Here is a 13294-nt window from a genome sequence, read left to right as displayed (position 1 = left end):
AGATAAAGAAAAATTGGGTATCAAATTGGGGAGGAGTATGAAAGAAGTGAATGTTTTCAGATATTTCGGAGTTGACGTGTCAGCGGACGGATTTATGAAGGATGAGGTTAATCATAGAATTGATGAAGGAAAAAAGGTGAGAGGTGCATTGAGGTATATGTGTGGAGGCAAAAAATGTTATCTATGGAGGAAAAGAAGGGAATGCATGAAAGTATAGTAGTACCAACACTCTTATATGGGTGTGAAGCTTGGGTTGTGAATGCAGCAGTGAGGAGGCGGTTGGAGGCAGTGGAGATGTCCTGTCTAAGGGCAATGTGTGGTGTAAATATTATGCAGAAAATTCGGAGTGTGGAAATTAGGAGAAGGTGTGGAGTTAATAAAAGTATTAGTCAGAGGGCTGAAAAGGGGTTGTTGAGGTGGTTTGGTCATTTAGAGAGAATGGATGAAAGTAGAATGACATGGAGAGCGTATAAATCTGTAGGGGAAGGAAGGCGGGGTACGGGTCGTCCTCGAAAAGGTTGGAGGGAGGGGGTAAAGGAGGTGTTGTGGGCGAGGGGTTTGGACTTCCAGCAAGCGTGCGTGAGCGTGTTAGATAGGAGTGAATGGAGACAAATGGTATTTGGGACCTGACGAGCTGTTGGAGTGTGAGCAGGGTAATATTTAGTGAAGGGATTAAAGGAAACCGGTTATTTTATATAATTGGACTTGAGTCCTGGAAATGGGAAGTACAATGCCTGCACTTTAAAGGAGGGGTTTGGGATATTGGCAGTTTGGAGGGATATATTGTGTATTTTTATACGTATATACTTCTAAACTGTTGTATTCTGGGCACCTCTGCAAAAACAGTGATTATGTGTGAGTGAGGTGAAAATGTTGAATGATGATGAAAGTATTTTCTTTTAGGGGATTTTCTTTCTCTTTGGTCACCCTGCCTCGGTGGGAGACGGCCGACTTATTGAAAAAAAAAATAAGAAAGAAGGAACACTGCAACGGGCCTACTGACCCATGTGGAGAAGGTCCATGTCATCCCCCCCGGATTAGCCCAATGACCCACCCAGTCTGGCCACCTCCTCTCAAGGAAGGAGCACGGCACCAGACCCAGCAGCACAAGCTAGTCAGTTCCAACTCACTCCCTCCCACTCCCACTCATGTATTTATCTAACCTATTTCTAAAACTACACAACGTTTTAGCCTGATTAACTGTAATCGGGAGTTTGTTCCATTCATCCACGACTCGATTACCAAACCAGTGCTCTCCTATATCCTTCCTGAATCTGAATTTTTCCAACTTGAAACCATTGCTGCGAGTCCTGTCTTGGCTGGAAATTTTCAGCATACTATTTACATCCCCTTCATTTATTCCTGTTTTCCATTTATATACCTCAATCATATCCCCCCTAATTCTACGCCTTTCGAGAGAGTGCAGATTCAGGGCCTTCAGTCTATCCTCATAGGGAAGATTTCTGATACATGGGATCATCTTTGTCGTCCTCCTCTGTACGTTTTCCAGAGCATTTACATCCATTCTGTAATACGATGACCAGAACTGAGCAGCATAGTCTAAATGAGGCCTATCCAAGGATATATAGAGTTGAAGAACAACCTGAGGACTTCTATTATTTATACTTCTAGATATGAAGCCAAGAATTCTGTTAGCTTTGTTGCGAACACCGCTTATGACGTGCCCCCATTCTGATTTCTCCCCATTTATGCAAACTCTCTGCTGTCTATTTGTCAACCATGCCTCTACCCAGGAAAAAATTTCTCCTCCTATTCCGTGTGCCTTAAGTTTCCTCAATAGCCTCTGATGTGGAACTCTATCGAAATCCTTACTGAAGTCCATATACGCAATATCATATTCATTACCATGATCTACCTCCTCAAACACCTTAGTGAAAAAATTAGTAAATTCGTAAGATAGGAACGTGACAATAGATTCCTCGTTGCCACCCCATGTTTTTGGCGTAATACTTTCCCTCAAATACGAATTTTTAATTTACCATACACAGTTTAATTCAATAATATTTCTGGGCAATGACATAGAGAACTTGTCTTATTCATTTTCCAAATAAGACAACAATTCCGGAACAAGGACTCGACTGAACAACTCTTACGAATGTGAAATCACTCAAAATTTTCAGATTATGCAGTTTATAAGATCTACTCAGTGTTTTAGGTGGGCATCCGAGATGATACCTACCACTAGGTTCTGTGCTTTGACCAACCATTTGGATAAGTTATACGGTGCAGACCCATAATTGGCTATTATTAGTTCCGTCGGGTCTGCGACATATAACCTACCCAAATGGTTGGGCAAAGTACTAACCCCAATGGTAGGAAACATATCGAATAGTCGTCTAAAAAATCAGCATACATCTTTTAGATCTAAGAAACGTTTCCACATTACAGATACCTAAATGTTGCTCAAGAATCTCATTCATCGACTTGCCAGTTTTCTAAGCCATTTATATAATACCTATCAGACACAGCATCTTGGGATCTTGACACAAGGAATTCTTCAATGTTTGCCTAACGTGTAGGAATGACATACTTCCACTAGCGGATTTTGTCCTCATGTGATGCAGCCTCCAACTGCTTTACCTCATCTTTTCCAGGTATATTAGCCTCTTCTCCGCTCATATGTTCTACCTTCATCGAACTTGATTGTCTGAACCCAAATATCCCCAGGCTGAGGAACTTATTACATCCAGCTCCTAATCCTAGAACGATCTTCTTTATACTGGCGAAACGTTTCCGCAATAAACATACGTAGCGAGTCTTAGTCACCCGGTGACCCACTGCTGGAATTTTTGGTCATCTGGCCGAGGCGTTTCGCTCTTACCTATCCACCCTTTTAAAAAAATATGGTCATGAATATCTGAAGCACAGAAATAAGTGGGCTTATATATTGAAGTCAGATGAGGAGCAGCAGATGAAGACATTGTCTCTGCTGCATCTTATCTGACTTAAGTATACAAGTCCACTTCTTCCTGCGGTACTTCAAATTCATCAAGACTTGGGTGCAGAACACCTGTTGCTAACCTCAGGGTCTGATTACCTCATCTTCAACATCTTCAGTCTTCTTGTTTCTGTCCTTGTATTGCATCGATAAAGCCACTGGTCGATGAAACGTCTACACAGTAAACATGCAGTTGTTACACAAATAGCCAGCACACGTCGTCGTAAGCCTCTTCTATGTGCGGGTTATTTGTGTATCGTTCCAGTCACGATGTTGTGCCTTTTTTTTTTATTTACGCAGTTGCTGCACCTGTGTCTAATTCTTCAATAATAGTTTTTTCTTGTGGAAATCTTATTGCAAGAGATAATAGCATAAATAATGGAAAATATTATACTGATATGTGTCTATTTTTCTCATCGTGTTGGTATTTAATACTATTCCTTTCAAAAAATATTTTATTTTAGCTAGAAAGTAACAATGAACGGCAGACCGACTGTTAATATTGTTACGTGACGCTGCTGATCAATCACACATCAGTCATCTCTCACAGACAGCATAAAAAAAACCACGGCATTTCTATATCTGTCATTCTTGAAGTGAGTTCTTATTGTGATAAGTGTAAATTTACTTTTTATAACATTATTAAACATAATTCTACATACTACAATGTGAATTCCACTGTACAATATTTATTTATTTATAAGATTAGGTTATTATTGGTTAAGTTGGGTTAGGATGCATTAAGTAATATGAACGTAATATAACCTAATGAAGCCTATCCTAAATCATTCACATCTAAACTTTATTAAGTTTTATTTTACAACTTTAACCGTTGGCTGACACTTCAGTGCTGATTTCTAATTAAAACAAACTTTTTAATTTTGCAAAAATAAAGATATACACAAAAATCACCATTACTGGAAGTATGCACAGAGGTTGATAAGAAATATGTTCAGCAATTATCAATTATTGAACTGAAAAAAAATCTGTTCCTTTTTATCTTTTTCTCCTTCCTTCATTTAACCAATTTCTCTTAATGCTTCTCTGTCATTTGTTGGAAAAAGGAATTACGGTCGTCTTATTCTTGATAAGGATGATAAGAATACCGCAAGAGCTGAACTTTCCAGTACTTAATAAACAGAGATGATACAGCACTTACTAAACAGAGAGGATACAGTACTTAATAAACAGAGATGATACAGCACTTAATAAACAGAGAGGATACAGTACTTAGTAAACAGAGATGATACAGCACTTAATAAACAGAGAGGGTACAGTACTTAGTAAACAGAGAGGATACAGTACTTAGTAAACAGAGATGATACAGCACTTAATAAACAGAGATGATACAGTACTTAATAAACAGAGATGATACAGCACTTAATAAACAGAGAGGATACAGTACTTAGTAAACAGAGATGATACAGTACTTAGTAAACAGAGATGATACAGCACTTAATAAACAGAGATGATACAGCACTTAATAAACAGAGAGGATACAGTACTTAGTAAACAGAGATGATACAGCACTTAATAAACAGAGAGGGTACAGTACTTAGTAAACAGAGAGGATACAGTACTTAGTAAACAGAGATGATACAGTACTTAGTAAACAGAGAGGATACAGTACTTAGTAAACAGAGATGATACAGTACTTAGTAAACAGAGAGGATACAGTACTTAGTAAACAGAGATGATACAGTACTTAGTAAACAGAGATGATACAGCACTTAATAAACAGAGAGGATACAGTACTTAGTAAACAGAGAGGATACAGTACTTAGTAAACAGAGATGATACAGTACTTAGTAAACAGAGATGATACAAGAGCTGAACTTTCCAGTACTTAATAAACAGAGATGATACAGCACTTAATAAACAGAGAGGATACAGTACTTAATAAACAGAGATGATACAGTACTTAATAAACAGAGATGATACAGCACTTAATAAACAGAGAGGATACAGTACTTAGTAAACATAGAGGATACAGAACTTAGTAAGCAGAGAGGATACAGTACTTAGTAAGCAGAGAGGATGCAGTACTTAGTAAGCAGAGAGGATACAGTACTTAGTAAGCAGAGAGGATGCAGTACTTAGTAAGCAGAGAGGATGCAGTACTTAGTAAGCAGAGAGGATGCAGTACTTAGTAAGCAGAGAGGATACAGTACTTAGTAAGCAGAGAGGATACAGTGCTTAGTAAGCAGAGAGGATGCAGTACTTAGTAAGCAGAGAGGATACAGTACTTAGTAAGCAGAGAGGATATAGTACTTAGTAAGCAGAGAGGATGCAGTACTTAGTAAGCAGAGAGGATGCAGTACTTAGTAAGCAGAGAGGATGCAGTACTTAGTAAGCAGAGAGGATGCAGTACTTAGTAAGCAGAGAGGATACAGTACTTAGTAAGCAGAGAGGATACAGTACTTAGTAAGCAGAGAGGATACAGTACGATGGAGGGTTTATGGAGCAACAGAAAACAAGAGCAGATTGGTTAGGGGCAACATAAATGAAATGAGATTTATAACCGGATAGCAAGAAGATTTGCTTTTGGTCTTTTATATAAATGGAAGAAGTGACATCTATCATAAAGTCACTTTACATGTGTGGTGAGCTACAATTAAGAGATTTAAAAAAAAATAATATTTAAAATAAAGCTTCGTTCCTTTAACTTTCAGCTTCCCATCGATGGAAAGTCTGAACCTCATCTACTCATCTTTACTAGATCAACATCTCAAGAGTCCTTCTATGAAGTTCAACCAAAATTTGACCAGGGTGGGTAATTTTCTGTAATTGTGTGTTTTGTGAATGTGGGCCTTTGAGTTTGTGTTCGTGTACGTACGAGTGCATGTGAATTAAATTGCATAATCAGATCAATCTTCCTTAATAATTGCTGCAAATATATTGTGCTGATAATAAAATAAGCCACCAGCAATATTGTCTACCCAAGACCTCACTTAAAAAATCTTTAGATGACGGAGCCGCTGGTGCAAGCTGCCCTCCAGCTGCACCAGAAAGTGAGTGTCACCTTCCTTCCCACTGCCACCAAGTTCCACTACATCTTCAATCTCCGCGATCTAACTAACATATTCCAGGTGAGATGGCCAGAATCTTGATTCTGGCTTTTATTAGGTCCATAACGTAAAATTCCAAGTGTCTGAGTGTTCTTTAGTTTCCAAGATAATGGAGGGAATTTATCTTTTAAAATGGGAGAAATACTGTAAATTTTATATGGGTGCTCAAAATATACTAAGAAGAGATTTGTCCTCGTAAAGAGGCGAAGGAATACATTTATAGACTTTCCGATAGATAGATTAAGAAGTAAACTGATACTTTACATCAAAGCGGATTTGGTCCTAATTAGTGATTATATTTGCCGGTATTGCTTGAATTCAGGGTCTATTATTCTGCACCGGAGAGACGGTAAAGGCTCCGTTAGAACTGTTGCGATGTTGGCTTCACGAGACTCAACGGGTATACGGTGATAGACTCCTTGAGGAGAAGGACATGGAGATGCTTAGCAAGTTGCAGGTGGACGTCACCAAGAAGATCTTCGAGGTAAGCTTCCACTGATACCCCGGCACTAGAAAATTATAAAAAATAACGTCACACCAAGCCATTCTAATTTAAAAAATAAATCAAGATGTTTGTTATTTGTAGCTGTTAAAACTTAATATTGAATTCAAAAGTCTTTGTTATTGTTCATACAGCTATTTAAGTAAAATATTTTTTTCTGTATTTAAGCTGTGTAAAATACTTTTAGTTAGGAAAGGCAAGCCTTTTCCTTCCTTGGTTAGGTTCCAGGTCCATGAAAAGTCCCTGAGTGAGGAGAATACATACAGGTAGGATTTATTACACATCATATTTCAAAAGAGAAGCGGTAAACACAATTCTGTTGAAATGGTTATTATAAATGGATTTGTAACTGCATGCTAAATAAGAAAGAATAGTAATATTTGTGTAGAGAAATATTTTCAGACGTGAGGAATAGAAGGCAGACAGCATGTTACTAGTTGTAATGATATGTTTTTTCATAGATCTGCAGCCTAGGAATAATAGCTTTTTTTGTATAATACACCACATGGCGCAGTATAAGTATTGAATCAACAAGATAAAATAGTTAAAATCCTGCATACATTTTTCTGTAGAATTTCTCTCACTTTTGTTTACCCTTTTTTTCCCGTCCAAGAGCGACGATGAAGAGAAAGAGATGGTGATAGAGGTATTTATTTTTGTGTATACAGCTGGTAATGCTTCATAGCTGAAGTGAGATGCCGGGCACTCCTAGGAGCCTGGCACTCCTGCCTGATACTCCTAGGAGCCTGGCACTCCTGCCTGATGCATCTTAGGTGCAACAAAACTGCACTCTACCCCCCCCCCTCCCTCCCTCCCTCTGCTCTACTTTCTTAGCTTGGCTTTAAGTGTCATAATAGTATATTTGCTCAACAAAAAACTGTTAAAATTCTTATGAAAAGGATATTTTGGCATGTTTAACACTGCATTGTAGCAGATATATATATATATATATATATATATATATATATATATATATATATATATATATATATATATATATATATATATATATATATATATATATATATATATATATATATATATATATAATTCCCATTAAACGGCATGGATATATAATTTTGATAAGTAAATATTATTTTTAACATGATTACCTAAATATTAAAAATGGGATTAATTATGGAAATCAATGAAGACTTCAGTAAGCGACGAGCTGGACTCAACACCTTAATAAAATGGTACCAGACAGTTTTCTACTTTTTCCATAAGAACTCCCATTATGCACACAGTATATATATATATATATATATATATATATATATATATATATATATATATATATATATATATATATATATATATATATATATATATATGCACGCTGGGTATATAAAATTTATAAGAAAAGCTAATAATAATCTAAATAAACGTCACCTATAAAATATAAACACGAATATATATATATATATATATATATATATATATATATATATATATATATATATATATATATATATATATATATATATATTGCCCACAAACGAGTGGAATTCATCAATGACAACATTGGAACTAGCCAAGGAGTCGAACCCATGCTGCTTTGGCCCACCTCATGGCGAGCAGAAGACATATGACGCTCTAGTCCACGGGACCACACAATTCTCAAGAATGACGCATCTAGCCAAACTAGATGTTGTACCCGTCATCCGAGAGCTGCTTACATTCTACTCCCTGTTTGGTGTACTAGCCCAACGAGCAATATTTTATATTACTGTACCCACGAACGAGTGATATTATAATGCAATAATATAAAATACTGCTCCTTGGGCTAGTACACCAAACAGGGAGTAAAATGAAATTGGCTTAGAGACGTCCACAACACCGGATGTTCTCGGATGACGGGTTGGAGGCAGTGGAGTTGTCCTGTCTAAGGGCAATGTGTGGTGTAAATATTATGTAGAAAATTCGGAGTGTGGAAATTAGGAGGTGTGGAGTTAATAAAAGTATTAGTCAGAGGGCTGAAGATGGGTTGTTGAGGTGGTTTGGTCATTTAGAGAGAATGGATCAAAGTAAAATGACATGGAGAGCATTTAAATCTGTAGGAGAGGGAAGGCGGGGTAGGGGTCGTCCTCGAAAATGTTGGAAGAAAGGGGTACGGGAGGTTTTGTGGGCGAGGGGCTTGGACTTCCAGCAGACGTGCATGAGCGTGTTCGATAGATGTGAATAGAAACGAATGGTATTTGGGACCTGACGATCTGTTGGAGTGTGAGCAGGGTAATATTTAGTGAAGAGATTCAGGGAAACCGGTTATTTTTATATAGCCGAACTTGAGTCCTGGAAATGGGAAGTACAATGCCCGCACTCAAAAGGAGGGGTTTTGGGTTATTAGCAGTTTGGAGGGATATGTTGTGTATCTTTATATGTATATGCTTCTAAACTGTTGTATTCTGAGCACCTCTGCAAAAACAGTGATTATGTGTGAGTGAGGTGAAAGTGTTGAATGATGATGAAAGTATTTTCTTTTTGGGGATTTTCTTTCTTTTTGAGTCACCCTGCCTCGCTGGGAGACGGCCGACTTGTTAATATATATATATATATATATATATATATATATATATATATATATATATATATATATATATATATATATATATATATATATATATATATATATATATATATATATATATATATATATATATATATATATATATATATATATATATATATTAATAGATATAGGGAGGTACCACCTCTATAGCTGGACTGGGGACCCTCATCCTCAGAGAAGACAATAAACGTACCTCAGGGAAAACTCAAGGTTCTCCCCGGAGCTGTTTGAATATTTTCTTCTCCTACCACCCCCTATATTTTATATTCTATGTGAACATTTATTAATAAACAGAATACATTTACAGAAAACGCAAACATGAATACAATGATACAAAGTATTAATGATCATGAATTTCCTCCAGCTCCTCTGAAGCCGGACGCGAGCCAAGTATGCAGCAAGCATTTCCCCTCTGGATGGTCATGCTGAGGCGCTGGAACATGAAAGTGGCTGCCCTTGGGTCCGTGGTAGTGTCGATGAGTCTGGAACCCAGTTCTTTAAGGAAACGTGTGGCATTTTTTCCCCATGATCCCAAGGTCTCTGATCGCACTGGGACAAATTGATACTGTTGACTTATGTCCCTGTACTTGCTGATCTTGTACTCCTCCCTGTTGTAAGCAGCTCCTCCTTGTCGCCCGACACTGTGATGGATATAGGTGTCAGCCAGTGTGGACACACAGGTATAGTCCCATGCTAAGAGCTTGCCATTCTTCCAAGGATAGATGGTAATACCGTCGCGGCGGTTTGCTGGGTTGTGGGTATTGTTGGCTGCTAGTGATCGGGGCTCCCTCTCGGCTGGGCATCCAGCAGTGGCAAGGGTTCTCTTTATGATGTCGTTGACCTCATTGTGTCTTGCATGCCAGCCCTTGGTTTTGGAACAGTTATGACCATCTAGACCGTATTGGTCTGCTTGCGCTTCGCCGCAAATACACATATATTCTGTGTGAATTTGGGCAGCAAGGCGCAGAGCCACTGCAATACTGCAGGACAAGCCGCGGGGAAGGGGGTAAAAATCTTTAGCTCAAGTACTTTCACACTTCTCAGTGCGTCATCTGGAGCTGTGCAATGTTGCAAGGGAACAACCAAAGCAGGGAGAGTGGTCTCAGAGTAGCGTAGGTGTCACTGGCTACGCTTACCCTTAGACTGTGGTTAGTGGTCCGTGCCAACCCCACCCTACCATCATCCCCCTACTACCCATATGGGGTAGGAGGGTCTCTGACATGTCAAGTATGAAATTATAAGATATAAAAAAAGCCAGCCTAAATCTTTTTCTAATCGTTTATAACAGGTCATGTGTTTTGAGAAAATAAGTTTCTTGTTAGATACTGTAGAAATGGATAGCTATTATTCTGTGTGACCTTTTCAAATAATGAAAGGAATACAATGTGCTCTTTGTCCGTTTAAATGTCCTGCTCTGAGATAGTCGAATGTTCTACCGATGTACTCAGAAGTATCTCTTCCCGTGGCTTGTCTTGTACAGTTAAGATCGCCGGTCTGCGATTGTTTGCATATATGTATATATATATATATATATATATATATATATATATATATATATATATATATATATATATATATATATATATATATATATATATATATATATATATATATATATATATATATATATATATATGCTGCTGCTTTGGCCCGCCTCATGATGGGCGTTAGCACATGACGCTCTAACCCACAGGACCATGCAATCCTACAAGAATGACGCACCCAGCTCGGATGACGGTAAAACACCTAGGTGAACGAGAATTAAGATTTAAGATTTTAGAGCCAAAATAGATCTAGAGAGGAGCGCAGCAGGTGACTTACTGGCCCAGGCAATTTCTTACGTTTTTATTGTTCTAAAGTTATGGGGATGATGGGTATAGCTAAGGTTTTCGTGCCATTATTCTTGTCGAGAACACTAGATTATGTTTAATTTTTTAAATTTTAACTAATAATAGTGTAACTTTTTCCCAAGCCGTGAGTTTGGCATCTAAACTGTGGTGCTGTAAGCAAGCATTACTAGTGTTGTAAATTCTGCAGGAATGCTTGTGTTCAATGGATTACGCTGACCCATGTATTCTTGAGTTTGTGTTGGGTGTACAGGGTCTCCTAATGTCTCTCATCAGGTATCTTCCAAGGAGACCTCTAATTCCTTGCCAGAATTGTATTTTTTTTATTTTTTATTCATCCTGATGTTTTCATCTCATAACACGAGAATGGCTCATCTGATCGGCTTCAAATTTTCAACGTTTCTGTACGATATGTAGAGTATGATTCTGGGAACAATTAATTTATGCAGATGTTCTTTGATCACAGTTGTTGAACATATTCCCAGCATCCTGGAATGCTTCCTATAACCTCTAAAATCGTATGTCGTATAATTTCTAAATCAGGTTAAATATATTTGAGTGCCTCTTCTGAATGGCTTTAATATTTAATATCTGATGCCTATTATGGACAGGACAGTACCCAATACGTTCAATTCATCTGGAGGAAAATTTATCAATTCACAATTTTTTGTTATTAAACTTGGAAATGATGTTATCTGTACGATAACTGGAGAACGCCTCTTGTGATCACCTTCAAATTTTCAGCCTGGTAATATTATTTCCGCAGAAAGCTTGGCTAGCATTTGTATTTTGCTGCAGACGTCCCTCTTGATATTAATTTCCCATTCAGTAAATAACGATTGCCTTGTATTATTGCCTTCTAAATATTAATACTGATGTATTTTATGAGAAGGAAAGTCTAGTTTAGACTGTTTAGCTGCAATTTTAAAATTTTAATATAACTCATTAAAAAAACTGTAATCGTTGGGTTCAGAGTAATTACTGGTGAATGATTTTTCTGAAAAGTTTCAAACCTTTAGTGTTGACGGGATTTATTAAAAGAATGTTTGACGTTCACTTACCTGGAGTATTACTGGAGAGGGTTTCGGGGATCAATTTCCCCCGCGGCCAGGTGTGTGACAAGGCCTCGTGGTGGATCAGAGTCTGATCAGCCAGGCTGTTGCTCATGGCAGCGCATAAACCGACATATTAACAACAGCCCGGCTGATCAGGTGCTCACTTTAGGTGCCTATCCAGTGCCTTCTTGAAGACAGCCAGGGGTCTATTGGTAATCCCCCTTATATATGCTGGGAGGCAGTTGAACAGTCTTTGGCCCCTTAACACTTACTGTGTTGTCTCTTAGTGCACTCGTGGCTTCCCTACTTTTGTAAGGAGTGATTTTCGTGTGGAAATTTGGCACTAATCCCACTAGGATTTTACTAGTGTATATTATCATGTATCTTTCTCGCCTGTGTTCCAGGGCTTACAAATCAAGGGACTTCAACCTTTCCCAGTAATTTAGGTGCTTTATCGTACTTAAGTGAATGTTCTCTGTACATTATCCAGGTCAGAAATTTCGCCTGCCTTGAAAGGGGCCGTTAGTGTACAGCAATATTCCAGCCTAAAAAGAAAAAACGATTTAAAAAGAATCATCATGGGCTTGGCGTCCCTTGTTCTGAAGGTTCTCATTATCCATTCTATAATTTTTCTAGCAGATGTGGTAGATACATTGTTGTGATCTTTGAAAGCGAGATCCTCTGACATTATCACTTCCAGGTAAAATTTAAATACCCATTTTTATTAAATATACTCTCTTCCAAATAATAACTAGAGTATGCCTCCTTTGGCTGTGTTCACAACTAATGCATCTTAATTGAAATTAATGTTTTTATATAATCTGGGCTTTGTACCTTGCAATTTGTCAATTTTATAGAATTTTTTTAATTAAATTAGACTTTCTTTACAAAGCAAAACCAAATATTTCTTCTTTTTGGTTGGTATAGAATTATAAATAAAATTTAACATAAAAATGAATATTAAGAAATATTAAAAACACGCGTATTTAAAGCATTTTTAATTCTCATATGTTTAGTGAACCTGGAGTTTACCTGGAGAGAGTTCCGGGGGTCAACGCCCCCGCGGCCCGGTCTGTGACCAGGCATCCTGGTGGATCAGAGCCTGATCAACCAGGCTGTTGCTGCTGGCTGCACGCAAACCAACGTACGAGCCACAGCCCGGCTGATCAGGAACTGACTTTAGGTGCTTGTCCAGTGCCAGCTTGAAGACTGCCAGGGGTCTGTTGGTAATCCCCCTTATGTGTGCTGGGAGGCAGTTGAACAGTCTCGGGCCCCTGACACTTATTGTATGGTC

At 38.0% G+C, this 13294-nt stretch overlaps 1 protein-coding gene across 1 annotated transcript in view; it reads left to right on the top strand.

Moving 5' to 3' along the window:
- Nucleotides 1-13294, top strand: part of Dhc93AB (Dynein heavy chain at 93AB) — a 646785-nt gene that overhangs the window by 324287 nt on the left and 309204 nt on the right. Inside the window, exons 36-38 of the mRNA XM_070089003.1 lie at nucleotides 5632-5728; nucleotides 5926-6048; nucleotides 6350-6511. Of these exons, the coding sequence (XP_069945104.1) occupies nucleotides 5632-5728; nucleotides 5926-6048; nucleotides 6350-6511 (382 nt within the window). The remainder of the gene's footprint in view (nucleotides 1-5631; nucleotides 5729-5925; nucleotides 6049-6349; nucleotides 6512-13294) is intronic.

The sequence above is a fragment of the Cherax quadricarinatus genome, chromosome 27 (genome assembly GCF_038502225.1).
Source record: "Cherax quadricarinatus isolate ZL_2023a chromosome 27, ASM3850222v1, whole genome shotgun sequence".
NCBI classification, from domain to species: domain Eukaryota; kingdom Metazoa; phylum Arthropoda; class Malacostraca; order Decapoda; family Parastacidae; genus Cherax; species Cherax quadricarinatus.
Note: the sequence above shows the minus strand (reverse complement) of the source record. Positions and strands in the feature narration are given on the sequence as shown.